Source organism: Brachyistius frenatus, unplaced genomic scaffold (assembly GCF_029030835.1).
Source record: "Brachyistius frenatus isolate BFR_SWC_R1_liver_20210118 unplaced genomic scaffold, ASM2903083v1 Contig_103, whole genome shotgun sequence".
Lineage (NCBI taxonomy): Eukaryota > Metazoa > Chordata > Actinopteri > Embiotocidae > Brachyistius > Brachyistius frenatus.
The window spans coordinates 263,265-291,264 of record NW_027210702.1 but is presented as its reverse complement, the minus strand read 5'-3'; the positions used below and the strand labels follow the sequence as shown (position 1 = coordinate 291,264).

The 28,000-nt window shown below is 43.9% G+C and overlaps 2 protein-coding genes across 7 annotated transcripts; one reads left to right on the top strand and one right to left on the bottom strand.

The window, feature by feature from the left end:
• creb3l1 (cAMP responsive element binding protein 3-like 1) lies at positions 1–24,548 on the top strand. Of its 2 annotated transcripts, none has more exons than XM_069711775.1 (13): positions 1–339; positions 7,743–7,875; positions 9,173–9,259; positions 15,720–15,874; positions 15,983–16,064; positions 16,459–16,655; positions 17,469–17,615; positions 17,739–17,797; positions 19,283–19,351; positions 21,507–21,609; positions 21,749–21,896; positions 22,843–23,005; positions 23,108–24,548. In XM_069711775.1, the coding sequence occupies exons 1-13, from the start codon at positions 229–231 to the stop codon at positions 23,142–23,144; spliced, it is 1,491 nt and encodes a 496-aa protein (XP_069567876.1). In that variant the 5' UTR covers positions 1–228; the 3' UTR covers positions 23,145–24,548. The 2 variants fall into 2 exon arrangements, with proteins under 2 accessions (XP_069567876.1, XP_069567878.1); XM_069711777.1 differs by lacking the exon at positions 1–339 and adding an exon at positions 7,342–7,418.
• harbi1 (harbinger transposase derived 1) lies at positions 24,519–27,978 on the bottom strand. Of its 5 annotated transcripts, none has more exons than XM_069711779.1 (6): positions 27,906–27,978; positions 27,609–27,774; positions 27,287–27,489; positions 26,815–27,194; positions 26,554–26,729; positions 24,519–26,440 (listed from the first exon to the last, which is right to left on the bottom strand). In XM_069711779.1, the coding sequence occupies exons 2-6, from the start codon at positions 27,771–27,773 to the stop codon at positions 26,240–26,242; spliced, it is 1,125 nt and encodes a 374-aa protein (XP_069567880.1). In that variant the 5' UTR covers position 27,774; positions 27,906–27,978; the 3' UTR covers positions 24,519–26,239. The 5 variants fall into 5 exon arrangements, with proteins under 5 accessions (XP_069567880.1, XP_069567882.1, XP_069567883.1 ...); XM_069711781.1 differs by lacking the exon at positions 27,906–27,978 and having other exon boundaries at positions 26,815–27,022; positions 27,104–27,194; positions 27,609–27,898; XM_069711782.1 differs by lacking the exon at positions 27,906–27,978 and having other exon boundaries at positions 26,815–27,022; positions 27,104–27,191; positions 27,609–27,896.
• Between the last annotated feature and the right edge of the window lie 22 nt (positions 27,979–28,000).

Genomic DNA, 28,000 nt, shown 5'->3' with positions numbered 1-28,000 from the left:
TGGACAGCAGTGTCTCCGCCACAGGGAGCAGAGAAGGATGAGACATTTCGACATTTTTCAAGTTTGTCAGTGACGGAAAGCAGCAGCTGGACTCGGCTCGTCTCTCCGGCTTCACACGCAGCCGCCTGAAAACAAACCGCCTCCTTTTAATGAGTTGTTTTACCTTCACGTCCAGTCCACAGAGCTACTGTCCATCCGTCCAGTGAGCTGGAGACCCACACAGACATCATGATGGACTCTATCTTAGACAGTTTAACAGCAGAGAAACTCTATCCGTCCGGAGGGACCAACCTGTTGGACCTGGAGGAACTCAGCGACGGAGATTTCCTCACTAATGTGGTGAGTCCTCCGTCCTCACATTTCCACATTTCCACATTTCCACGAGTAAAAAAACTGTTCAGGTCGACATGGTGTTTTATTTCTGCTTCAAGTCAGCTGTTTGCCTTTTAATCAAACGCACCTCCAGCGCCTGTTCCGCCCGGAGCCGGACCTCAGGAGGGCGGTGTAGTTATTAGATCCTGACAGACATCCGGGGCTCATACCCTCTCTGTGTGTGTGTGTGTGTGTGTGTGTGTGTGTGTGTGTAATTGTGTAAACTAAAATGTGAGACTGGGAACGCCAACACAGGCTGGCCAGTTACTATTTAACTTTGTGTGTGTGTGTGTGTGTGTGTGTGTGTGTGTGTGTGTGTGTGTGTGTGTGCATCACAGTATTAATTGGCTCTAACCTCCCAAACATGTTCTCAAGTTTTCCTAAATTAAAAAAATATATCCCTTAATTAAGGCACGTTTTCCAATTCACTCCCAATCAGTATGTCCTATTTTACATACTGTGATGTCTTCAACTCCAGCTGTATTTTTAATTTACTGCACTTCACTTCCTGCTGCAAAAATCATCTTAAAATCTTTGGTGCAAATCATCCCGGAGGGCCCTCAGAAACCACCTGTTTTCACCTGAGACGTCTCTTGAAGTTCAGTGCTCTGACTGTCGCCGACCAACAGGACGTGATGGTGCAGCATCGTCAGAGAGGTGGTGCCACAGCCACAGGAAACGAGTACCTCTTAATAGCGAAAAGCCATCGTCACGTCCCCATAAAAAGAAACGAAGCTGTTGTTTGACGTGCAGTTTGAGGCAGCAGCGTGGATTAGCACCCTGTCCCGTTTCCAGGTCTGCCGGAGGTGTGCCGAGCTCCTCCGGCCTCGAAATCAATTAATTCACAAAAACAATGTGGACAAACTGAGAGCTGTTTCCCTGCTGCTGCACACCGAGGGGTTAAAACCACGGCATCCTGAACTGTGTCTGCAGGATCCTCTCTCTCTCTTTCTTTTTTTTTTTTTTCCACTTTGTGTCATCCCCCCCTTCTCTTTTTTTTTTTTTTTTTAAATTTTGTTTGACCGGCGCAGGTTTTTTTGGGCAGACGTCTATTCTAGTCCGTGAGTCAGCCCAGTCTGCTTGTGGTTTGACTCCCCCTGTCTCCGTTCTAAATAAAGTAGTCCACTCTGCTGTGAAGCCACGAGGCTGGGCAGCAGCGCCGAGGACATGGGAAAGATGGCTGATGGCAGCACGGCGTGCTTCTGGTGATGAGAATCAAGCAATCTTTGTATTCTCCGTTCAGTGCTCTGCGGATGTCATCAATGGACATAAAGGAGTTAACCTGTCAATTATTTGTGTTGTGGTTCGCCGCCTCTGTAACGGACACTTGCTCATGAATTAATTTGACTATTTGATTAATGTCGAGGCAAGAATAGAATAGAAAACATGTCGGTGTGCATCTGGCTCCTTCAGCCTCTTTTGATAAAAGTCTTTTGTTGTGTCTTTGTGGTTAAAAAGTTGGAGGAGCCATTGATCGAACACAGAGAGACATCAGCTCAGAGCTCTTTAATCACGCGAACACACACTTCCTGCTCTGTATTTTGTTTACAGTACAGTGTGTGCCCCGTTGATCAACCAGGGGGAAGAAGAAAGACGTGACATCAGAGTTCACGATCACCTCGCTTCACACTAGAAACACGTTTTTCACCGGATGAGGACCCGTGTTAATCACAGCATCTCTTCATCTCACTCAGGAATCCGACTAAAACAAGTAAACTAAGACAATGAGTCCAGTGTCGGGACGGAGAGGACGTCCCACATCAGAGTGAATCACAATGTCAACACTAGGAACCATTTCAATGTCTGCGCATTACAGTTCCTATTAAGCGGCTTGCTTTGAATCCGATTCAGCGATGATTAGAAGCGCCGCTGGCCCGTCGTACGTGGACGACGCAGCTCACCTGCAGCTCACCTGCAGCTCACCTGCATCACCTGCATCTCACCTGCAGGCTCACCTGCAGCTCACCTGCAGCTCACCTGCATCACCTGCATCTCACCTGCAGGCTCACCTGCAGCTCACCTGCAGGCTCACCTGCAGCTCACCTGCAGGCTCACCTGCAGCTCACCTGCAGCTCACCTGCATCACCTGCAGCTCACCTGCATCACCTGCATCACCTGCAGCTCACCTGCATCACCTGCATCACCTGCAGCTCACCTGCAGCTCACCTGCATCACCTGCAGCTCACCTGCAGCTCCATTAAACCCCGGAGGAAGTACGAGCAGGCCCGCGACCAACCATTTTCTCCGTGGTTGATTAAATACGACGTTCATTTTGCTAACTGCTCAATTGATCTGCATGGCGGTGTCTCGTAGACCAGGGTGACGTGTGCGGGGGATGGAGCCCGTCGTAACCACGGTAACAGCGATGCCTCTTTTCTAAGCGGTGCGTCTGAGGGGCAATTTTAGAGTATGAATGGAGCAGCGTACACAAACGTACAAATATTGTGACGTAGAACAAGAGAATATTTTATTTATTGAAATAGTTTTATTCTAACGGCAAATAATTAAGTGTTTTTAAAAAAAAAAAAAAATTTTTTTTTTCTTCAATATAGTTAAACTAATAGATTAATTGACAAATCACTGCAGCTCTCATTCCTTATGTATTTTTTTTTAATCAGTAAATGCACACATGTAAACACGCATGCACAAAGGCAGGTCAAGTGAGGACAGTGCAGGTTATTCACACTGAAGTTGTCACTGTGTTCTATTTGATTCTATTCTAGACTTCCTACTGATGCACGCTTTCCTTTTCATCCCCTCATTTCACCTCCTCCTCTTCCTCCTCTCTTCTTTTACCCTCTTATTCTCCATCCACACTCTATTCTCTTCTATTTTATTCTTTTCTACTCCATTCAGACCCTGTACTCCAGCTTTAACTCGACGCACCCATCTCATTTGCATGCTCGTCGCCGATTGGCTAGTCTGCTGCGCGAAAGGAATGTTTGCAGGCATGCAGCAGTGTGTGTGTGTGTGTGTGTGTGTGTGTGTGTGTGTGTGTGTGTGTGTGTGTGTGTGAGAGAGAGAGAGAGAGTGAGAGTGTGAGAAGGAAAAATACTCTTCCACTGTTTTATTGGGAACTATAGCTCAGTTCATTTTTGTCTCATCGCATGCACACACACACACACACACACACACACACACACACACACACACACACACACACACACACACACACACACACACACACACACACACACACACACACACACACACACACACACACACACACACACACACACACAGCTGCCTGCCCTCTCATGAAGTTCAAGTGAAGGCGAATGCAGCCAACCCACTGCAGCCACACACACACACACCACATGCAGCCAGATAGAGTAGAGAGCATTGCCATTTTTTTTTATTTTATTTTTTTTATGTGGCAGTCAGGATTACAGAATAATCAATGACATGATGTTTACAGGTCTCTCAGAATCACAATTTTATTTTACACTCCAAATAATCTCAACCAGCTCTGCAGTGTTTCATTTAATTTTTTTTAAACCAAGTTTTAATATTTAATTTAGTACCTGAGGAAAAGTCTGCCTCGTGCAACGGAGGGAGATTATTTCACCTGTTTGTGATTTAATATGAAGAATGTTCCAGAATTAAAAGATTATGCTGGTGTTTTCATCACTTATATAATCAGGTGGGATTCATTTGAAGCTGATGTAATTGGACCTACATTGCCTGGCCTGCAAGTGTGCACTGTATGTATACTGCAACACCGATGAGATGGCAAAAATAGAGCGAAAATTGTGGCTAAAATCAACCGTGATGCAGCAGGATGTAATCACTGAGAAAACAGCTTCATGCAGAGCGGAAGTAGAAGGCGACGCCGTGTTTCCTGCAGCCTGGCGTCTTTAACTTCAGCTTTTGATGAATTTATTTGTTCACGGCATCATAAACCTGCTTTCAACAGTCTTTTCATCAAATGGAAATGATTGTCGTCGAGGGTCTTGAAGTGCAAGACAACATGACTTAATTAAAGTTTTTTTTGTTCTTTCTTTTGGCCTTTACACGATGTTCTGCAGATTTTTTTTACAATACTTTCCACTGCACAGTTTCCAGCCTGGTTCTCAGTAATCCGGTTTATCTCCGTGCTGTCCGGCATCACCGTGTCAGACAAAGTAAATATTCTCCCCAAATCTGGTGTAGGCGGCGGCTCCTCTTGGCCATGAGCGTCTCCCACTGACAAGAAGTTTGACTCCAACTCTGACCTGAACCAGCGAGGCAGCCAAATGAAAGGATACGAGAGAGATGTGTTGAGACTCGACACTCCTCATTACAGCCATAACAGCGTTGCGCTCTGCATTTATAATGACTCCCTGCATGTGTGTTTCCCAGCTCCCTTTGTGTGGTTTACATCTCAGCTCCGTCCCCCTAATGACACGCCAGCGACTGAAATAAGCTGTAAAAACTGTCAACTGCTTTTTAACGTGGTTTTCCTCCCTCGTGTGTCTCTTTTCCCAGCAGAGAGGGAAATGTTTCAGGTAACGAATGACAGGTCCAGACCTAAACTCCTCTCCTCACAGCTGTTCCAGCATCAACTATCTCTCAGACATTCTGGGTCCATTAAACTTTCTGTCCTAATAACACCAGCCTTCTACTACGTCTCTGTTTATCTCTGTGATTCAGAGCACAAATGAGGCCAGTAGTGAAATGCTAAAAGTCCTCCTGTGAAGGTGAGGTAGTGCAGGTGTGATCCAGATTAGCATCAGCGCTGCATTCAGCAGGGAAATCAGCTGAATGTTGACCTTTTGTCTGAACAATGCCATGTTGGGACACGATTATCTTATGTTATCTGCATACATAATTTGGTATCTGCCAGGTGAATTAACCCTGCAGCTGCCACGGCAACGATTCGATTTTTATGCCTACATTTGGCAGCAGCTCGCCTGCTGTTACCATTGCGACGAGTGTCGGGAGCTTCTGCTCAATTTAATGATTACTTTTTGGCTGCAGTGTGGATTTATTTTTTTTTTTTTTGGTTTCCCACAACGCAAGACATTGATCAGACACACTCCATCATCCACCCATGTCCTTGCGGCTTGTTCAGGAGCCTTCATGTGAAACCCTCCTCCAGGTTTTGTGGCTTTCGGGCTCAGCCGCAGGGAGGAAACTGAGCGGAGTTTGTCCTCTCCAGCCCGGAGAGGCCGAAGGAAGCGCCGAGAATACCTGGCAGGTGACGGAGGAGGCAAAAAGTCGCCTTCGACGGGGTTGAGCCAAAACAGAGTCACAGCTGCAAATGTAGTGAAATATAAAGTGACAGGATCACTGCTGGAGCAGTAAAGTCCTGAACGCTATAATAGAATAAGTAGAGCCACACGTGGTGGACTAATGCAGCTAATTTGAAGTCAAACATAATCATTTCTATTATGGACGTTTGTCTGCTTTCTCTCTCTCTCTCTGCATCTTTCCTATTATTACACCAATGAGGAAACGTCCCTCTGTTTATGTTCCAGCAGGGCAGTTTCATTGTGACCTATATTCTCCTGATGGGGCCGAGTTAAAGGGGGCACAGTCGAGGTTATTGAAATTGTTTTGACATTTAGTGCAGCAGGAGAACAAGGCTGCTCTGTCGGGATGAATGTGGGTGCGTTTGTTTATGAATGAGTGAGCGGTGGCTCGTGTGTGAAGGAGCAGGAGACTGCAGGAGGGCGTTCACACACATCATGTTGTCTCCTGCGGTGGAACTTGCAGATATCGATGTGGTTATTGGACTTGAATTGCATCTCTCAGGATAGAAATACAGAAAATAAGAAGTCGCAGTTGTGCACCTCCGGTAAATGTAGCGTATAGAGATGTCCGTTGAGCCTCCAAATCCCAAATCCTCCTCTCAACACAGTTCGCAGTCCAGTTTCAAAACATGTATTGTGCTTCTGGTTTTTTTTTACATTTTTTTGCGCAGCATCTGTGTTCATTCCCTCAGTGTGCGTGTGTTTGTGTGTTCGTATGTGTGTGATCTTGCTCCACATGTTTTCATTCAGCAGCTGCATGCATCCCAGAGTTTCACAGCAGACACGCTTGACCTCTCACCCTCACACACACACACGCACACACACACACACACACACACTCTGAGATAGCTGCATGTGTGAAGTTGTGAACATGAAGTTGACATGTGTGAACAGTGTGTAAAGAATATTGCAGAACTTGATGCATTTAAAGACAAATGGTCTTTAAAAATCTTTCATATTTATTATTTTACACTTTCCACCACACGCCTTGAAGCTTTGTTGTACGCATACATTTAAAAAAAAAAGCCTGAAGCAAATCATACACATGTAAATTCAGAGTTATATATGTAAGCTGTGTTGCTGGGTAGGTTGTGTGCTGTGGGTTTATCTGATGAGAGCAGAGGTTGTGAGATGGAAATCCAAAACAGCGAGCTAAAAGAGGCTAAAACTCCACAGAGCTTGAAGGGAACTGTAGAGTTTGGTTCTCTGTCATTGCAAGCTGCACATTTGATCTCCTGTTGCTATTGAAAATATTGAAGTTAGCCCTGCGTTTATTATCCCAGTCATGCTTTTTATTGTTGCTACTGGACTGATTTTATCTGCCGCGACATTTCTGCCAGATTTCAGAGAACAGCTTTAAGCTAATTTCCAAGAATAAAACATGTAAATCAAATTTTGTGTTTGTTGCTAATTAAATCACTCTTTGTCAGAGACATCCAACCAGATTGTGTGTGTGTGTGTGTGTGTGTGCACTTTTGTTCATCTTTTTTCATGTTTGCTCAAGACCAGGGTGACTCATAGTGTGTGTGTGTGTGTGTGTGTGTGTGTGTGTGTGTGTGTGTGTGTGTGTGTGTGTGTGTGTGTGTGTGTGTGTGTGTGTGTGTGTGTGTGTGTGTGTGTGTAAAAAGCAGTGAAATCACAGCACCGTGCTGTCCCAGGCTTCCAGAACACCGACTCTCAGCTCGGTGACTCATTCATCCAGACTGAGACTTAATCTATCGATGCTGTTTCCCATCGACTGACTCGTCGTTTCATCAACTCGGTCCTCGGCCGTCTCTTTTCTGACACGGAGCGATCGTCTGTAGGTCGAATGTTCGCTCGGTCAATCCACAGAAAACTGTTCCAGCTTTTCCAGTGTGAAGATTTGCTGCTTTTCTCTGTAAAAGCTGAATATCTTCCGGTTTTTGACAGTTGGTTCGAAAAAAATTTTTTTTATTTGAAGACAATATCTTGAATTTGGAAGCTGTATTTGGCCATTTTCTCCCAAAACTACTCATCAAAGACTTCTCAGTAGATTTATCAATATTGATATTAATAATCAATAATGTTCACATTAATATTGTTTAAAGGTTGTATAAGACTTGATATATTCGTTGAATAACTCTTTGTCTCCTTGTTTCTATTCATGTGTTGCAGCCTTTCTCGGGTGACCAGATGGACGACTTCAGCAGTGAATTATTCAACAGTTTCTTTGATGACCATCTATTAGAGCGCCCCCTACTGGCAGACAGACCTTCACTCCTGCACCTTGACATGGACAGCAGCCCAGGTCAGCTCCGCTTTTATTATGAAAGGACAAAAATAGACACACCAAGCTCCCAGCAGCATTAAAATAATAGAACATGAATGGAAATATCACATGCAGGAAAGTTTAAATGCACTCAGGGTCATATCACAGGTTGTTCCTTCATTTAATATCCTGCTCTGAAATAATTTCAGGCCCAAGAAACTTCCAGAATATTCGCTCTGTACATCTCACAGTCCCATTTAGATGACCTTCTTGTTCCCTTGGAGAACCACCAGCAGCGCAGCAGCCAGTTGCTCCAACACAGAGCCAAGTTTTTGGGATAGAAAAGACCCAAATCTCATTTCTTGGTTTGATTTGAAAGCCGCCTCGGTGACATCAACGTTGGCTGCTTTCCCCCGGAGAGGTCACACATCGGGATACGAGAGCCCGTTTCTTTTGCCAAAGTTTGTGACTTCTGCAAAATCTCCAAAACGCACCAGACCGACTTGTTTCTGGATCCTGGTGCTCGGAGTTAGTCCACCGCAGACTCTCTCTGTCGTCATCCCGCTGCGCTGCTCGGCGAGCTCATCGCTGGAGACAAATCTGCATCCCGATCAGGCGTTGCCATGGTCACGGAGGCAACAAAAAGATCAGCAGAACGAATGAAAATAAATCGGCCCGTTATTATTATTATTATTATTATTATTATTATTATGTCTCAATAAGCGTCTGAGTCACTTTTACGCAAAAGTCTCGACGGCACTCTCGCGTCCAAATATTTCTGTAACAATGTCACGGCAGATTTGAAATGTAATACGAAGGCTGCAGCCACCAAGGCCGAATACGCACAGACAGAATTTATATGTGCATCTTTTTAACCTTGTCGACGCATTTATTTTCCGGCTGCATGGACGAACGCATGAAAAACACTTTACATATAACGTGTTAGCCGCTGTGAGATGAGTCATTCTACGCGTGTACACTGTTAGACTTCACAAAATACGCAAGGACATTTATGAAGAGTCCTTGCTGACATGGGCGTCATTGAATAAAGCATCAATGGCAAAATATAACTTAATATGCATCGCTAATGAAGCCTGAAATAGTACTGAAAATGCTTCCTCCTTGTTCATTTCCCTGAAGGAGGATGGGGCGGTTTAAGGAGCTCAGACCCGGGTTGGGTCGGGTTATATGGATTGTGCACCTGCGTGAATATGATTGACTGTTCCCAGTGATTATATTGAGCAACCTCACGCCCAGCTCGGTCTGGATGTTCATCACTATTAGACAGGTGAACTCCATTTCCCATCCTTCTCAGAAAGCCTTTATAATCCCGCAGATATCCAAGCAGAGCACAGCTACTCTTTGAGCGAAGACTCCGCCCCCCAGAGCCCGGCCCTGTCGATCAAAATGGACCAAGAGTCTGGTAACGTTCATGTTTTCATAGTTAATGCTTCCAGCTGAAACTCTGCTGCTGATGTTTCGTCTCTGTCACTCTAGCTGTCCCCGGCTTATCTGCTCCGCTCAGTTTTCTGTCTCATAGCATGCAGCCTGACCCTTGTCTGTCAAATATGATCCACTGCGACTGGCTGCATCCACTGCCTGTCGCGCGTACCGTGTGAGGGTCTAGTACATTGTAAGCGGCGCCTGTAGGAGCACGTCTCTACTCCCTTTCCGACTCCTCATTATCTCCTCCTCTCCGTCTCTGTCTGTACCTGTCTGTCTTCCTGTCTGTCTTTCTGTCTGCGCTCCGTTTGTCCCGGGGATCCTGCTGTCTTAGCAGCAGGATCCCTTTCTGAGGCAGTTTTCCTCCAGCTAAGCCCTGCCCACCTAACACACACACACACACACACACACACACACACACACACACACACACACACACACACACACACACACACACACACAACACTATGACAAGCATATGGTTTTAAGTCTGCAGCGTTAGCCGAAGCCAGCGGAAACTCTCTCTCTCTCTTCGGTCAGGTTATCTCTCTCTCCTGTTTTCTATTTCTCTGCCTCTCTGTCTCTTAATCCAATTAAATCCCCTTTATTAGTATGACTATCAGATGACCAGCGTTTCCAAAAGACCACATTTAACTCGCTCAAATAAAATAAAAAAAATATGTGTTCAAGTTTTCAGTACAATAGAATATTTATTTGGATTGTATTTTGCTTTTCAGAGAGATTAAAATAATGTCAGACTGTTGTGTTAGAATCACTTCAGTGAATCCAGATCCAACATAAAGTTTGGTTTTAATTCATGATGCCAAAGCAAACAGGAAGTTATAAAACGCAAAGTAACATTTTAAAGCAACTTCAACCTTATATGCTTTTGGGCAGCTTTGATTTGGAGGTTGTTTATGTTCTATAGTTTTTCTGGTTCAGTCTGCAGTTATATAACTGTCAGCTCACATATGGTACACACAAACACAAACACGCATCATATGGATTTGATATTAGATGCTTTATTGTTGTCCTATGACCTGCTTCTACATGAAGCATAAACTGTGGTATTTACAGGCACTTCCTCCGGTTTGTTTTGGTTGGTCCTTGCACAAAAGGACCGTTCCTCTCTATAGTTGCAAGAACATAATGTTTATGAGCTATATTTATTTAACTTCTGAGGCAGATGATTTTAGCACGATATCACTGTTTGGATTCTAGCAGCATTGTTTTTGAATGTCTTTTCTATTCAGAGACCTGCATACAAAACAGACCCTCTAAGACGATATGAATATTTTTGTGTTTTTCTTTTCTTGCAACAACTTCTCGCTCTATTTTGCTGTTTACGTGAAGAGGTTTTAAGTTTCTAAAAGGTCTCCATTAGGGTTGGATTATTTTCCTTGACTTTTCCCAGGATTCTTAGCCAACGAATTAAATTGCATTTAAACCCAGAACTGATAATTAATCATAAAATGGTTTGATTCCCTGTTTTCCACCACATCTTTTTAACCGTGACATGGTTAGTCTGGAGAGGGAGGCCAAAGTGTTTTACTGTGTGCAGCTGCAGCATGGATAAATAAGCATGCATACATCCACTTTTGACTTGTTATGTCAGCGGTTTCATGACAGAAGCATCATTCCTGGCCGGTAGTTGGAAGATTTGGGTGTTGAAAGCAGCTCTGCGATCTGATTTGGGGATGAAGACCGGGATGCTGCCATCTTGGCATCAACAGCGTTTTGATGAGACTGCTGCAGCTGAAACAGCATCACTGTAATAAGGACATTTCAGGGTTGTACTTATGCATGCAGTTCCAAACGCTTCGAGAAGGAGACTCTGTTTCAGTACATCTACAAGAAGCACAAGCTAAAAATCCTGGAAACTTGCAGGCATTTTTCCTGAAACCGCAGAAGTATCTGGCGGGTTTTGTCCATAAATACTCGTATATCAGTTCCCGGTATTGAGCTCTAATCTCCGGTGAAGCTCCGTGCAGACTTCAGAAGAGCACTTTTGCCAAGGATCCTCGAGTACGCCGGCTTTTCCCCAAACCTTTTTAGCATCCAGTGCCGGTCAGAGCAGCTGCTCATCTGTCAGGACGAGTCAGGTTAATAAGGCACCGAGGGATGTTAGAAGGTTCTGACCTTTCAGAAACCCAGCGGGCTCTGAATCGGAGAATTTGTGGGTGTTTTGTTGGATAACAATACTGTCAGCAACTTAGAATTACAGGTTGTGTAGAACAGTAGACGCTCCGATCGTTTATCAGATAGCCACTCCATTGCGTATTTTGAATTTTAATACCAACACTCCTGCCGTGGTTCATATAGCTTATAAAAATGAACTCAAACATGAGTTTGTTGTTATGGCTTGTTTAGGGGCTTAGTTTGCCTCCATGTACTCATAATATACATAAAACACAGCTCAATATGTTTTATATAGAAACCTGGCAGCTCGGCTTATAGTAGTTTGATCAAATATAGTTTTATTTTGGAAAGTGCACCATATAAGATCAATATAAACAAAAATAGCGAATGTGTTAGAAGTAAAAAGGGCCGCAATATTATGATAATAACATAACAATACAGTAAGTTAATAATAATAAACTTTATTTGTATAGTGCCTTCTACAAAACAGTTTGACATTAAAACAGATATAAAGGAACATAAATACATGTCAAAATGTTATTGAAAAATAGACAAAAAAATGCATAAGAACAAATAAAAAGACATTAATAGAATACGATATATAGTTATAATATAGAATCAAGGAAGCAAGCGAGTAACCATGTAAGACCCAGAGAACCTCATATCTTCTCAATTCTCAACAAATTTGGATTAAAATGTCCAAAGATCTACGGCCACATGCAGTGGTCGTGGTGTTGGTGGCCCCCGGAGGAGTTACCTGCGTTATTGTTACTGCTGGCCTCATTCTTTATTTAGTGATGTGCCACCTCCATAGTGCTGACAGGACAACAACACAAAACGATCTCACCGTGGTCATTTTAAACACATCACACACTGTACTATCGACGCTTGCAGTGAGTTTTCGGCGTTTCTTCCCCCCTCTCAGCCTGTGGTCTGAGCTGCTCTCGTTCACTCAAAAGAGAAGCTGTGTGTTTTACTGCAGCTCCCACCGCGCTGATCCAGCTCGTGTTTTTAATACTTCTGCAGCCCCACTGAGATCAAACGCAGCTGCCACCTCTCCTGCATTAACCCCCCGGGACGAGTGCCCGGATCCTCTGGTCATTAACACTCAGGATTTCTTACCTGGGCTTCCAGCAGTTTACCAACACAGCCAGGGAGACTTCGTTTTGTTAACAACAGCCAGAGAAATTCAATAAAGGGGGACAGAGAGGATCAAATCAGACTTTTTATTTCTTACATTCACAGCATCTTTTATAGTTTATACGCAGTGGACAGAAATACAGAAAGGATGTCTGTTTAATAATGCAGCTACTCTATTGCAAGTAATATATTTAATTTTGAACTGTGTGGTATGTGAACTCTGTTCATGAACTCTTTGTTGTTTAGAAAATGTCCTCTTGTTGGTGAGGACAGTTCAGTATAAAGAAAATTTAAATTCGGTCATATATATACTCGCTCACGTGCGCTTTAATAGCAAATTTGACTTGCAATTATTTCTGTCCATAAAATGCTGAATCCTTGACTGCATGTAGCTGATACCTTTTTATTTTGAGGACCAAATGGAGTAACATTTTTGTATACATCACTGTCTTTAGAAGTACCAGACTGGCCGCACATGGATGGGACAGTTTTCCGATACGTCCGCTAACAGCTCACAGCTTCTGGTATTCATTAAATTTTGGTGTTAGAGGGCTTCCAGTCTGGCCCCGGCTTAACGAGGGCGGGAGCCTTAACGAGAATCAGGCAGCAGCGGGACCGGCCTCATTAAGGGAGGCTTCTGAGGCTCCTTCTGATAGAGACCACGCTGGGAAATAATGGAGCCACCCCAAAAAACAACATTTTTAAACTGAATCTATCTTTTCTGCACTCGCTGACTCCCCTGAGAGGTTTCAGGCTCGCCATGCTCATCGTTGACCTTAGCGACAAGTGAGTGTGACATCAAGGCGAAGCGGGTGGAAAGATTTGAACCAAAACAAAATAGATCTGGAGTCAATGCAGCTGATGATAATTTCTGATGTTGACACCGCACCTGTCGACTGGAGGTTTTCCTCAGACAGGAGCCTCAGGGATTGTCTTTCAGGACGGCCTGTGTCTGTGTCCTCCTCTGTGTCTGTCCTGATCCCTTCTGCAGTGATGGACAGGATAACGAGACAGGCGACCGGCACACACACACACACACACACACACACACACACACACACACACACACACACACACACACACACACACACACACACACACACACGCACACACACGCACACCTCCTCCACTCCTCCACTCCCCTCCGCTTCCACCCAACACACACAGCTTGTAAACTTCAGAGCGTTTTACCAGCAGCACGTTGCTAGGTAACCAGGAGGTGATTAACGTGACGTTCACAACTGACACACACACACACACACACACACACACACACACACACACACACACACACACACACACACACACACACACACACACACACACACACACACATTGCAACTGCTCTCTCTCCAAGCACCATGGGAGTCTTTTGGTTGTGTTGTTGTGTGTTTGTGTGTTGTGACAAACATCAAAGTGTCTCATATCCATATCTTCATGCTGACTTGATGAAACTCCTCTCCCTCCTTTTACTTGCTGTTTAACCCTTTTAAATCTCATGTCATCGTTTCACTTTTAAACTCTTTTAATGTCTGACTTTTGCCTAATGAGTTTCCTTTTGAGCAGCTCACCTTTCAAAAGGGGCCTTAATTCAAAGCATCTGCAGTTAACCAGCAACTCTGCTCGACCCACTGGTCCAAATAAACGGGGCGTTTTGCTGTGCAGCCACAAATACATGACAGACAAAATATGAACAAAAGATGCTCTTTTATGAATTAAAAAGTCTCTCCCAGACTTATTACAGCTGTTGAAGACATTGTCCTGTATGTTTGTATTCACAGGCTGAGTAATACCTTGCATGGCAACTAAACTGGTGGAAATTCTCCTTTTTAAAGCCACCTGTGGAAAGATTGAAGTGGAGCTGCAGGGGAAAGGCCACCAAAACATTTAAATTTGAGATTATGGAAGACTATTGATTGCAGCATCTGGACGCTTAAAGGGTAAGCTGGACAGTGTTGTCGAGGAAAACCTGGAAACAACCAAATCTGGAGCATTGGGCTGATAAACAGCTGCTGCAGGTCGTACCCTGTGCAGCTCTCCAGCTAACTTTAGTAATCCAGGAGGCATGACGCCGCCCTGCCAGTGGGTTTTCCTCAGGCCTCCTTCGAGGAGCAGATTCATATCCTGTAAAGTTCCCAGTATTCAAAAATGATGGAAAAGCCCACAGAACAGCGTCTAAATACTGAGAGTGAATGAATGGGATGAAAAGCGTCGTCCGGTTCTTTCAGCTCACTGGAGTTCCTTCTCGACTCTTCTGTGGTCCTCGTTGATTCTCGTTAGCCGGAGAGAAGTTGACGTTAGATCCACAACAAACATCCGTCCCGGCGAGCTTTGGACGTCAGAGGTCGTCTCAGGAGGTTGGCTGACTCCAGGAGTGCCCGTCTGTAGCTTCTCTGCAGCTCCGCAGTGGCACTTAAGTCCCTGAAAATACTTTCTACAGCTGGCAGTAGACTAAACAATGACGGACCTGTGAGATGCTCTCAGAAATACAGTAAATCCACTTTGTGTTTTGGTGACCCTCCTTTTGAAATTGCACTCTGAGGTGCACTCGATTATGCATATTTTCTCCCGTGTTTAAAGGCGGTGACTCTTTCTTTGCTCGGGAGGGATTTTGAAGACGAGCTGCTGGTTCAGCCCATTTTTTATTTCAGGGTTTACTGTACACACTCGCTGGAGACAAATTATGCACCACAGTTGCCAGAGCAACGTTGTCCAGCAGCCTGTAATCACCAGTCTTGTCAGGAAGTGTTCAAATATTTTTGGGAAGCCCTCTTAAAGTGTGATTTGTAAGCTGCCAGTCGTTTCCCATTGGAAGACCTACAGCAGAGCTTCCCCGAAAAGAAATCCGGTTGTGGAAATCGGCTTTACTTTAGTTCTTTATAGTTTCTGTAAAGGACAGGAAGCTGTTCTCGGCTGGAATTTAGGTTTGATTATTACCATGAACGTGGTCATTTATTAAATGATATTTGTTATGAACTTGGAAATTTGACAAATAAATTACCGCTCAGTTGCAATCAAGTAGCTTTTCAGCTCTATTAGAGGATCTTGTATGCAGCAATTCCCAATTCCTCTACCTATTGAATAAAAAGTGGACAAACTGTTGAGCAGAAGTAACTGAAGTAACTTGACTTTATGAAATCATTTTTTTTTTTTTTCTTTAGAGTTCGAGTGGAGCTTCAGTCAGGACCTGTCGGCCATCTTGGTGAAACAGGAGGAACCTGATGTGGGTCAAAGGTTAGATCCTCAGCCTCTGGAAGGCCCGCCTCTAATATTAGGCCCAGCCCCTTCACACAGTGGATCACCATGGAAACACTCGGTTGGCATCCATCTGGCCTGTTTCTCAACATCCAAAAACGCTACGAATGACGTTGTCGTCGATTGTTTACGTGTTTGTTGTTGTTGTTTGTTGTTGTTGCTGCTGCAGGAGCGGAGTCCAGATGATGTGAAGCCAGTCGCCATAAAAGATGAACCCAGAGAGATTGGACAGTACCTCAGCCTGCCCAGCGGTACACACACACACACACACACACACACACACACACACACACACACACACACACACACACACACACACACACACACACACACACACACACACACACACACACACACACACACACACACACACACACACACACACACGTGTTAGCAGGGTGTCACAGTTCGGCACAAACTAACACAAATGTATGAAATAATCAAATCAAACCTGAAGACAAAGGGGGAGCTCGTTCCCTGAACTTGTCTTGTAAGGCAGAGCTTACTCTCAGGCTGCAAAAGACTTTAAATAATGTTTTTGAGATGTCAGGATCCATCAGTCCGACCTGTTTTCATAGTTTCATGCAACAGTTTAAAGTAGAAATAACGTCTTTCCTTTCCTTTTTTTTTTTTTTTTTCTTTAAGATGACGCTCTCCAGCTCCCGCCCACCCCTCCCAGCAGTAACCACGGCGACAGTGACGGCTCTCTGCCGCCCTCCTCCCCGCACCTCCCTCTGCCACCGTCCTCGCCTCAACCACAACAGAGGCCAGGAGGTCGCGCCTCTTCCTCCTCCTCTTCCTCCACAGCCATCTCCTCCTCACCTCTCCTCACTGCACCACATGTGAGTCAAAGAGCATCTTTCTGACGATGCTGAATCTGCAATACGTGTGACCGATTCAATTTTCTACCAAAAGTTTTAGGTTTTATAAAATCAGAAATGAAGAAAACTGTGTCTGCAGGCAAGAAATCGTTTAAAATTAGGCTTTTTAGGCTGAAGGTTAAATTTTATAAACAAAGATCACTAAACCAAACACCATTTTATTTTTCCATAGGCGAAAATAAATTCACATATTTACTCTAAGCTGGTAAATCATCTAATAATTTACATTTAGGCTGCATACTGGTTCTTGTTCTGTTGAAATCTAAAAGTCAAATCCATAAATCAGACACTTAATGGTAGGGTGGAAGATTTGTGCATTATATTATACATAAGAACTGATGATCGGTTAAATATAATAGTTACAGAATATGTCCTTTGGTCGTATAATTTGCTGACCAAATGGGTCAGACTCAATGAAAGTCAGAGAATTCCTCGTCTGTCTGATTCAGCAGCTCCTTGTCTGAACAAATGATTCACATTCGTGCTCGGAGCATAATTTAATTCCTTATGACCAGATGTTTGTACAGAACTGCTCGATGTCAGCAAAATGTTTAATTTGGTAATGACACAACTGGACAGCCGTCAAATCACAGCAGGAACCTGAGAGTATTGTTTTTGTACCAGGATGTAACATGACCCTGTTTTGACATCATCAATAAATGAAGGTATGACGAAGTTTGAGAATTCACCAGTATTTCCACCGTGATCTCTTCTCCCAGATGAGTGTTGTGGTTAAGATGCTTTATGATTCACTGACGGTGCTTGATTGTGCAGAAGCTGCAGGGTTCAGGACCCCTGATGCTGACAGAAGAAGAGAAGAGGACCCTGGTTGCCGAGGGTTACCCGGTACCTCACAAACTCCCTCTCACGAAGAGCGAAGAGAAGGCACTGAAGAGAGTCCGACGGAAGATCAAAAACAAGGTAAACACTCACAAACATCAGCTCTTTACACCGTCAGAGACAGAAACACGATCGTTTTCCTCCTCTCGTATTTTGGTTCCTGACTCAGAAAGATCAAAATGTTTGTGTGTTTGTCGACTCAAGATTTCAGCTCAGGAGAGTCGGAGGAAGAAGAAAGAATATGTGGAATGTCTGGAGAAAAAGTAAGACTTGGAAACAAGCTTTGTCTTTATTTTTCCACTGCTTCTGTTTGTCTCTGTCACTTTATAATCTCCAAACCATTAAAGTTCCTTTTGATTATATTACTAGTATATCAGCAGTCATTATTGTTTAGCAGAGTCCGATAAACGGCTAAATACTAAGAGTCAGTGCTGAAAATGCTTCTACGGCTGGTGACATGCTGCATCTTCATCCATGAGATGAATGAATGACTTTTCTTCCTCTTCTCTGAGCTAACGATGTATTTAAGGGCGTTTTGGCTTCGCTCCAGAAGGCCGCCATGTCGGCCACCGAGGTGACTGACCACAGGCATTTTATGCACAAACCTGTTTGACCTTAACGTGCATTGTCAGTACAGGAAAAAAAAAAAAAAAAACCCGAAGAGATAAAAGATTGAGCTTTGTAATGCTGAAGTGAGCTTGGCAGTTGCAGTTTAGTTGAGAGCCAGAGTGTTTTTCTTTTTTTATTTAGAGGTTTTTCCAACAGACACACAGGCTGTGCAGGGGATTAAAAGTGGAGGCATGTCTTTGTGGGGTCAGGTACAAATGCCCGACGGACGTATAATACCTCCAGGATGTATTTCATAAGCATTCGGATTCATTAAAGACCAGCAAAAGTTGACAGAAACTTCTTCTCCTCCTCTCTTTCCTGTGTTATTCTGGCCGTTCCTTGCTGTGGCAGGACTCCAATAACCTGCTGAACACATGGGCCAAACTCACTGACTCCCCTGACGGGGACAGTGAAAGTAAAAATATCTGATTCACTGCTTCCATCGTCCCAAGTTATGAGAATAGAGGTTACGAAATAGGCCATTATTAATCCCATTAGAGAAGGGGTGAGAGTTGTGTCTGAGCACAGCGTCTTTTAACGAACTAAGGAGGTGTGTGAAAACAGAAATCCATTTTTCTATATCCTCTTTGTATTTCTTTTTCTTTTTCTTTTTCAATCGTGGACATAAAGACGGGATTATTGAACGATCCCCGAGAGAGAAAACAGCAGGACGACTCTCTGAAAGGAACGCAGACCAATGAGCCGCATTCAAACCAAACATACAAGCAGATCAGGAAGATTATGACGAAAAGAGGACGAGATTAGCAAGATGTTAAATTCACAATGGGGATCAATAGGATTAGAGGGAGATGACAGAGGGAGGAAGAGAGCAAGAGAGCCAAGCATCGCTCATCTTCCCTCTTCTATCATCCATCATCTTTTTTTTTTTTCTTCTCTCTCTTCCAACTGTGGATCCATCTGGATATATCTTCTCTAAAATTTGATCTGTAGTGGATCTAAATTTCAAGTTAACCGTTTTAATTTGCTCGTAGGCGTGCAGTTAACCCCCTAAAGGTTTCGGGGTCCTTAGAGGCGCTGCCATGATCCTCCAGTGTCTTTGTTTCTGATGAGAGTAACAGTAAATAAACATATTGTGTGTGCAGAAATGAGACCAAAATCTATATCTGTGTTTGCATCAGGGTGGAGAGTTACACATCAGAAAACAGTGACCTGTGGAGGAAAGTAGAAAACCTGGAGACTGCCAACAGGTGAGGTTTACACACACACACACACACACACACACACACACACACACACACACACACACACACACACACACACACACACACACACACACACACACACACACACACACACACACACACACACACACTACTGTTAGTCCCGATGTTTGGATGATCATCACTGAAAGCAGTCAGCAAAAAATGCAGCCTGATAAACCCAAAAGCTGAAAATGTGTGTTGCATCAGAGTTGGAGGAACTGGGTCTTATTTTTTTTTCTCCACTCTGTCCTGGAGGAAAAAGGATTATTATAACTAAAAGCTGCAAAACTGTGACCAAGCTGAAGTTGTGTAGTCTTAAAAAGCCACATAGGTTATGACTGCAGGTTACACACATTATACTCCGTGTTTAAAACCTCTCAGAGTGTCAGACTGAGAGAATTATAGGAGCCTAAATTTGATCTGCTCCATGAGCAACGTGAGGGCTCACCAAGCTGCCTTTGTCTCCTCTGTTATTATAACAATATGAAACCAATCTGCTATTATCCTGGGGTGGGTGGTTAGATGGGTGGGTGGGTGTGGAGGGCCTAAAGAGGGAGGGTGGGTGGGTAAAGAGGGGAGGGAGGGGGCTGTCTCTGTCTGTCTGTGGCAGCTTCAGCCTGTCATTAAAGTGGCAAGTTAACAGTAGCTTTCATCATGGAAGGCAGCCCCCTCCCTACACACACACACACACACACACACACACACACACACACACACACACACACACACACACACACACACACACACACACACACACACACACAGAGCGATGAATATGTTAAACCACCACATGAAGGAACAATGAGTTGGCACCAAGCGGGGAACATGAGTCAGCACTCAGCACGTTCACTCTCGTAAAGTTCAGAGATTATATACGGGTCAAAAAAAGGTTTAAAAGAAAGGACTAAATTTAAACTCCTGGTTTCTAAAAATTACCCAAATGCAGTTATTAGTGGTCATTTTCTTCTGCGTGCAGAGTTTTTTTTTCATATCTGGGTTTAGCGCTACGAGTTTATTAGTGCTACAAGAATAACTCTTGTATAATGTAAAAGGTTTGAGTTGTATTTTTTTTTTTTTTAAGTCTCAAATATGGCTCAGGATATGTTTAGTTTAGCACAAAGACTGGAAGCAGAGGGGAACGCTTAGACTCCCTTTGGCAAAAGTAAATACCTCTCAATTTCATGTTTTCTTTTGATGCAATGATTGAAATTCTCCATCGTGGTGAATATTTACAAACAAATACACACACATTCAGGGACATTTTGTAAATTCTGTGTATTTTAAGCAGCAATAACTTCAGCTGTAAGTCATTGTGGTTTCCCTTCAAAGAGCCGCTGAGTGATGCTGGTCAGTATCATCCCATAAGAGTTTATTACAGCTGGCAAGTTGCAATTTCTGTGCCACAATCTGGGTCATGTCGCCGACTCCGGCACGTAAATATAAAACATTACATGTGGCAACAGGCCGACTGGCAGGTTTAGTATCTGACTGACAGGTTGAAAAGCTCATTGTCCGCTTGACTTTCAAACTTTTGAAAGTCTTTACTGACGTTCTCGGGGCTGTTTCGCGGCGCGTTGGTCAGACTCTGGTTCTTTGTCTCCACTTAGTGGTCGCAGTCTGTCCTCACAGCAGCCGACAGCTCATACCATCATCACCCTGCTCCCCAGATCCCACCGATCCACCGTTTTCTAGTGGTTTCACTGGTGCGCTGCGTCCAACTCTGCATCACTCTTTACTTTCTTTGGCCGGCCGACAAAACAACCGTGAGTCGGGTGGTCGAAATTCACTTTGACGCACAATAAAACCAATAAGTGGAACCGCGTTCTGGTGGGACACGGTCCATCTTCGGTGAAATGAAATACGTCTGAGTGTGTGTGTGCGAGTTAAGCCGTGTGTTTGAGCTGTGGGCACAAACGCCCCGAGGTTTCTCTTCCACGAATAATCACACGTTAAGCTCCAAAACCATCTTTAACTTCACCGTCCGTGAGATTATATTGAAATACAGGAATTTAACCGGTTGCTCTCACGACCAAAAATAACACTGAATTGTACTCGTCATCCTCTTCTCTCCACCTGTGAGACGACTCTCTGCCCTTCATCCCCTTTAATGTGTCTTTAATGTCCCCGTTTCTGTCTCCAGGTCTCTCCTACAGCAGCTCCAGAAGCTGCAGTCGCTGATTTCAGGGAAGGTCGTCCCTCGTTCATGTAAAATGGCCTCAACTCAAACAGGAACATGCCTCATGGTGAAATATTACTCTTGTTGTTCAGCATACATGTGAATATTGTTGTTGTTACAGAGGACTGTATTTACCTCTGGCCAGCGTTTCACCTCATTCTCCAATGTCTTATTAAAATGAGTGTTTGGTGGCTCCCTGTGTGCAGATGATGGCCGTGTGTTTCGTCCTGGTGTTGGGCTCCTTCTCGCCCTGCCTCTCTCCCCTCTCCTTGCTCAGCCACACCTCCTCTTCCTCTCACTCCTCCCCTTCCTCTCATCCTTCTCCGTCAGCGGACCTCTACACCACCAGTCAGGGTAAGTCCACAGGAATGTTCAGGACGCGGCAACTTCTTCAGCGGCATTTCTCCTTATCGTTAGTTATCGCATTTACTATTTATAATTACGTAAATAATGTATTAACTCATAGTTAAAGCGCTCATGCGTCCCGTTACATCGGCCTTCAAAATAAAAGTACACGATGAGCCTGAAGTGCATTTTGCCAGCTCGTAGCTCATCTCAAAGTTATTCCTGGACTTAAAGTTTTGACTTTCATTCCTCGCTGCATTCCGCTTCCCTATAAATTCATTCCTTTAACCGCTCACCCCTGGGAAACCCGGGCCCAAACCAGAGGTTAGGCTAAGTACCACTCCCTCCTGCCAGCAACCATCCTCTGAGCAGTGAGGGAAGAGCTTTGATAGACTGCAACCATCTAAAATTGACTGTATTGCCCTGCAACTGTCTGGGGAGGAAAAAGCAAGAGTAGAAGTTGTTATCGTTTAAAGCTCAACTGGTGGCGCCAACAGGCTACAGTGCTTATTACTACCAACAGTAACAAAGGCTAAATGAGGCACACACACACAAAAAAGGCTGATATTCATGATTTTTCATGTCTGAAAGTGAATTATAATGAGTGTATTACAAATATTCAACGTATCGGGCCATAAAATATCACCTTCACAGGTGATATTTTAGTTTTTAATTTTGAAAGCTCTTTATCGTGACAGAAAAGGATGATCACTGATAAGAGGTCGGGAAACGTTATCATTCGGACTAACAGTCCTAAATACAGAGTATAACAATATGAAACAAAGAATAATAGAAAATCCTGACGGCAAAGAAGCTTGAAATGGAAAATAATTGGGAATTAGGTCTGACAGGAAAGGCACACGCTTACTCTTACATTTCTAGAAAACATTACGCGTTCAGGACGGTGAATATTACAATTTACATGAGAATGAGAACCTGTGTGTTTGTGTTGTAGTCCGTTCCCGCAGCCTGCTCTTCTACAATGAAGGGTCTCCTCTGGAGGACAGCTTAGTGCCGTCAGAGGGGGAGAGGCTACAGGCAGAAGGCCGCTCCCACATCCAGCCGGGCCGATACGCGGCTGACGCCAACCAGACGACCGGGCCCGAGTTAGACCGGAGGTACGGACAAACCGGTGCTGCGATGTTCACACGCTGCGTGTCACGCGTTGATTAACCGGCTGCCTCTCTCTCTCTCTCTCTCTCTCTCTCTCCTCTCCTCAGAGAAACAAAGCCAGACGGAGGCGCTGAGTTTTTCTGACACAGCCTGACTCCCCCTCACATGACTTCTCACCTCGGACCCCTGAAAAAAAACAAAAACGCTCCAGATCGCTGAAATCAAGTCATACCAGCATCCAGCTGGACTCGAACCTGCCTGTGTGTACGCCACTCTTGTTGTCGTCGTCATCATCATCATCATCATCATCATCATCATCATGCTCTTCATCACCCTCCACAGCTGCTATCCTGCCTGTACGTACTGCTTCACCCCTCTGCTTTAAAACACTCTCTTATACTTGAATATTCTTGGTTTTAAATGGACCTTCTTGGTGGACTTTCCATTCTTCTGCACTAAAAATTTAAGTTTGATTTAGAATCTGTTCGTATTCAGATCAAACAAACTGGATGGGCATTGAGTTTAAAGTTTCCCTGCAAACACATGGTAGCGCTAATGAAACCTAAATTAAAAGAAGCTCCTGAAGACTTACGGATTCGACAGACATATGAGCCACTAAAGTTGTGATTAGAGACAAAGAATATTGTCTCATCGTGTTATGACGGACCTTAAACGGATATTAGCGAACACAAATGCTTCTGTTTTCAGAATCATCTTCTTTTTGTCCCCACAAGTGCAGCGTAGTGTTGTTGTTGAGAGGGAAAACAGTGTAACTTAAGAGCATTATGGGTAATGTAGTTCAAAGAATAAGACACCTTTTACCTTTTGAGAACAGAAATACATATTTATGAAACCTTATAGACCTCCACTGTGCAAATCTAGTTTTTGTATTTTACTTACAAGACACTTTCGATGCACCACATCGGATCAATCACATATATGAATAATAAAGGGCTGCAACCAACCTATTTTGGTTATCAATATATTTATCATTTGTTATTTTTTTGGTTGATCGATTAATCACAAAGCCTGGAAAAGGCTTCAAATATTAAAAAATTATCCAACATTTAGATAAAGATAATCAATTTGAATGAGCATAAAAATGTTTTTATAAAATACCTTAACGAATCTGGACCCTGAAAGAATTTGGCATTTTCATAACTGACTTGCATGCTGGAGTTTAAAAGTTAACACAAGCTGTGCCATTTTAAAAGTGCCTTTGAACATGATGCCTAATGCCCACGGATGTTAACATTAGTCTCACCAGATTAACTTCTCCGGGTTTTTAAGTGATATTCTATCATCGTAAAAACAGATTAATGGACAAGATTTATTTGGGCGAAACCTTTCCTTTCACATGTTATTGCCGTGTTGTGGCACAGCAGTAAAAGTTTTGCTGCAAAGTTGTCGATGCCTGACGAAGATCAAAACGTTGCAGATAAATGACATTATCTCGTAGCTGTCGGTGCAGTTTGCAGATTTCTGTCTGACTTCCACAACAACACATGTAACGCCAGCTGTTTTTCAAAAACAAATTTAATTCTGACCAAAATTCTGCTTCGTTTTCACATTTTCATACCAAGGGACCATAAAGAGGTTGGGAAACGTGACATAAAAGTATTTTTATGGAGTTATAAATTGTATATGTAATATATTTGCAGCATCAAAAAAAAGAGCATATTTAATTTATGCACAAAAAAAAAAAATACCGAATTTGTTTTTAAAGTAAGTTTTATCTTACGGTCTGTTTTTTGTTTTTTTTTAAATAATGTTAAAAAAAATATACAAAAATACAACTTATAATATATTCTGAGCATCAAAAAAGAGCATATTTATTTTATGCAAAAAAAAAAAAAGAAGAATTGTGTGTTGTGTTTTGGCATTTAGGATGATGTGGAGTTTTACATGACAGCTTACATGCTGATTGGTGGAGTGTAAAGCTTTGACATGATCTGTTTATGTGTCTTTTAACTGTAATACAGTGTTTATGTTTCACTGCTGTCGCATGAAAGTCTCTGAGGGTCTTATTCTGCTCCAACGTGGTTTTAACATCATGAAACCGTAAAAAAACAAACTATTTTTTTTTACCGCAAAGTCTCAAGACCTAAAAACCCAAATAAATTGATTTCAAATAAAACAAAAAAGTTAAATGTTTTCTGTAATGAATCCAGAATGTAACTTAGCAACCTGATACTAAATGTGCTCATGCGACAGCAGTGTGTGTGTTGTATTTATTCCTGTTTGTAGAAAGTGTGTATATATTGATGAAGCCAATCAGGGGACTAATTACATTCCAGGAAGTAAAATACCACTAATTTTGATTACTCTATAATTTGATTGAACACTATGAAATGTTTTTTTTTTTTTTCAAGTTTTTATGTCACCACTTTTCTGACATGAGAAAAACAATAATTGTCCCTCAGAAACAACAACAACAACAACAACAACAATTAAATACCATGGTATTCCTTCAAAATAAAAGCAGATGTTTCAGTGTTCCACTCCAAAAGCCTTTAAGGAAGAGTTCAGGCTTATAAAACACAGCAATTTGATGTGCAAAGCTTTACAGTTAATCACAGGTTTTCTGCTTTTTCTTACTCATGTCCGTTTCATTTCGTCATGCCAAGTGTGCACAAAAACTTCATGTGACTGCAGCCACACACCCCGTCATCCTCACCCGTATTTCTTAATGCACCAGTGTACATAAATAATGACAACTTCATGTGCAGTTGTTGTAAATAAGGGCCTTGTTTTTGTATTGTGACATAGTCCAAGATTTTAATCTGTGGAGATCTAATAGAGAAGAAGAGGGGGGGAAATCAGTGGATCTTTTTTTTTTTTTTTTTTGAGGGGGGGGGGGATTTTTCCATTTGTAAAGAAACCTGGACGACGCAGCAGCTGCACACAGTTCAAACTGCAGTAAAACACCAGGAGGTGCTTGATTATTCCAACCTCTCCATGAATATTTGGAAAATATTTGAATGTCCCGGGGGAATAATCCAGCGCCTCACAGGGAGTTATTTTGAAATGTGTTTGGATCCATCGTTGTCTTGGTTTGTTGTATAGCGCCCTGCATGTTCCTCCATATATACCGATGTTATCTTAGTATAGTCAGTAGAGTAGAAACAAGCAAAATATTAAAAAACTGCATCAGCAACACGCGTGTCAGTGGACTTTTTTGTTTTGCCTTGAATGCGTGTTTTGATTTCTCAGTCCTTGACCTCGATTATGAAGTTGCTTTAGCTGAAGTGTTTGAGTATGAGCTGTTTCCGGAGGTCCTCTGCCTGGGTGTCCCGGTCCTCCGGTCTCTGTTTGAGGCCCCCGGGCTGCTCCAGAGGCTCCGTCCTCTCCAGAGTCCAGGCGTCGAGTCCGGACTGCAGCGAGGCGTTGTGGAGGACGCAGCAGGCCAACAGGATGGACGAGCTCCTCTCTGGAGAATACTGCACACGGGAGACGACGGACAACGTCAGCGAGCCTGCAGCTGTTCAGTTTACGTTTTTGAGTTCTTGATTTGACAAACAAAAACGGTCAAATTTCGAGTAGACTGGAATACCTGTAAGTATCCTTTGGTCCCATCCAAACACCTGAATCTGGTCTGGATGGCTCTGAAGGTTCGGTCCACAATCTCGTGCGTCTCCGTGTGGGCCAGATTGTATCGAAACTCCGCGGGGGATTCGGGGCAGTCCACCGGGGTCATCAACCACTTCCTTATAGGGTAACGACCGTCGCCTAGGAAACGGAAACCCCTTTTTTAACATCGGCCCTCCAAAAACCACGAGCAAAACGGGCCAACTCTGAAATGCCATCATCTCACCGAGCAGCCAGCCGTCCTCGGTGTCCTGCAGCTGCTTGCGGAGACCGGACCTCTCCAGGACGACCGTGTCCCGGAGTCCGCCGGGCCAGTGCGTCTCCGCGCTGAGCAACAACCCTCGGGCGTCGCACACCAGCTGACAGGCCACCGAGTGAAAGCCCTTCTTGTTCACGTACGACGAGTCTTCACTGTTCGGAGCTTTGATGGCGACCTGGAGGGGAAGAAAAAGAGGGATGAGGTTCCTTCCTCCTGAAGAAGAGGACGTACTGAGGACGCGGTCATGCAAAAGAACCTGAACGCAGTCCAGCACCCCCAGAACTCCTGGAAACCCGGCAACCCTCTGAAACTCCTGGAAGGACTGCTCCCGACTGGACGGATCTCTGCTTGGAAAAACAGCAATAACGCTCTGATGACACACTGACAGTGGAGGTGTTGGTCGTAGCCGCAGAGCATGCTGGGAACTTCCCAAACGCACTTGTTGAAGGTGATAAACTGGGCGGCTTTCTCCACCAGGGCTCTGGTCACATTGGACACGCATCTGGACATGGACGCCTGGCTGATCCCGATCGTGTCCCCCATGGAGGTCTGGAAGGAGCCGGACGTGTAGAAACCCAACGCGGCCAGCACCTGGACCTCGGGGCTGATGGCTCTGGACCGCTGAGTCCGTCTGCACAGAGCCTGGTGCACACACACACACACACACACACACACACACACACACACACACACACACACAGTAAATAACAAAGACATGAAACCGAGTCTTTCACTGGGTTTGAGTCTGAGGATCAGGACACCTCTCTGAGTAACTCCACCAGGTACAAGATGAAGTCTCTGGGGAAGCCGAACTGCGTGAGGAGGAAGTTGTCTGGTACCGAGTCCAGGTCGAAGCGGTCCAGGGTCTTGTGTCCTCGGCCGTGCAGGAGAAGATCACAGTCCAAGATGGCTATAGAGATGGCCATGCTGCGGGACAGACGACATTCATATCTAATCTGCTTTCCTTCCTTCTGCACAACAACGCAGATGCGTGAAGCTGCAAATCAAACTGCACGAACGACTCGTTTCTTTTCCAGAATAAAAGACTCCACTCTTACCTTCCTGCAGCATCTGTTCACGACAACAAGCCGCCGGAAGGTCTCGCGTTAACCCGCAGCTTATATCCGCAGATTCGACAGAGCGAATTTGTATT

Coding starts and splice junctions, on each gene's coding strand:
- harbi1 (XM_069711779.1), bottom strand. CDS start 27,773: ATGGCCATCTCTATAGCCATCTTGGACTGTGATCTTCTCCTGCACGGC. Junction 27,195..27,286: donor CAGTTTATCACCTTCAACAA/GTGCGTTTGGGA, acceptor TGTTTTTCCAAG/CAGAGATCCGTCCAGTCGGG. Junction 26,730..26,814: donor CGAGGACGGCTGGCTGCTCG/GTGAGATGATGG, acceptor TCCGTTTCCTAG/GCGACGGTCGTTACCCTATA.
- creb3l1 (XM_069711775.1), top strand. CDS start 229: ATGATGGACTCTATCTTAGACAGTTTAACAGCAGAGAAACTCTATCCG. Junction 7,876..9,172: donor TGACATGGACAGCAGCCCAG/GTCAGCTCCGCT, acceptor ATAATCCCGCAG/ATATCCAAGCAGAGCACAGC. Junction 16,065..16,458: donor GTACCTCAGCCTGCCCAGCG/GTACACACACAC, acceptor TTTTTCTTTAAG/ATGACGCTCTCCAGCTCCCG.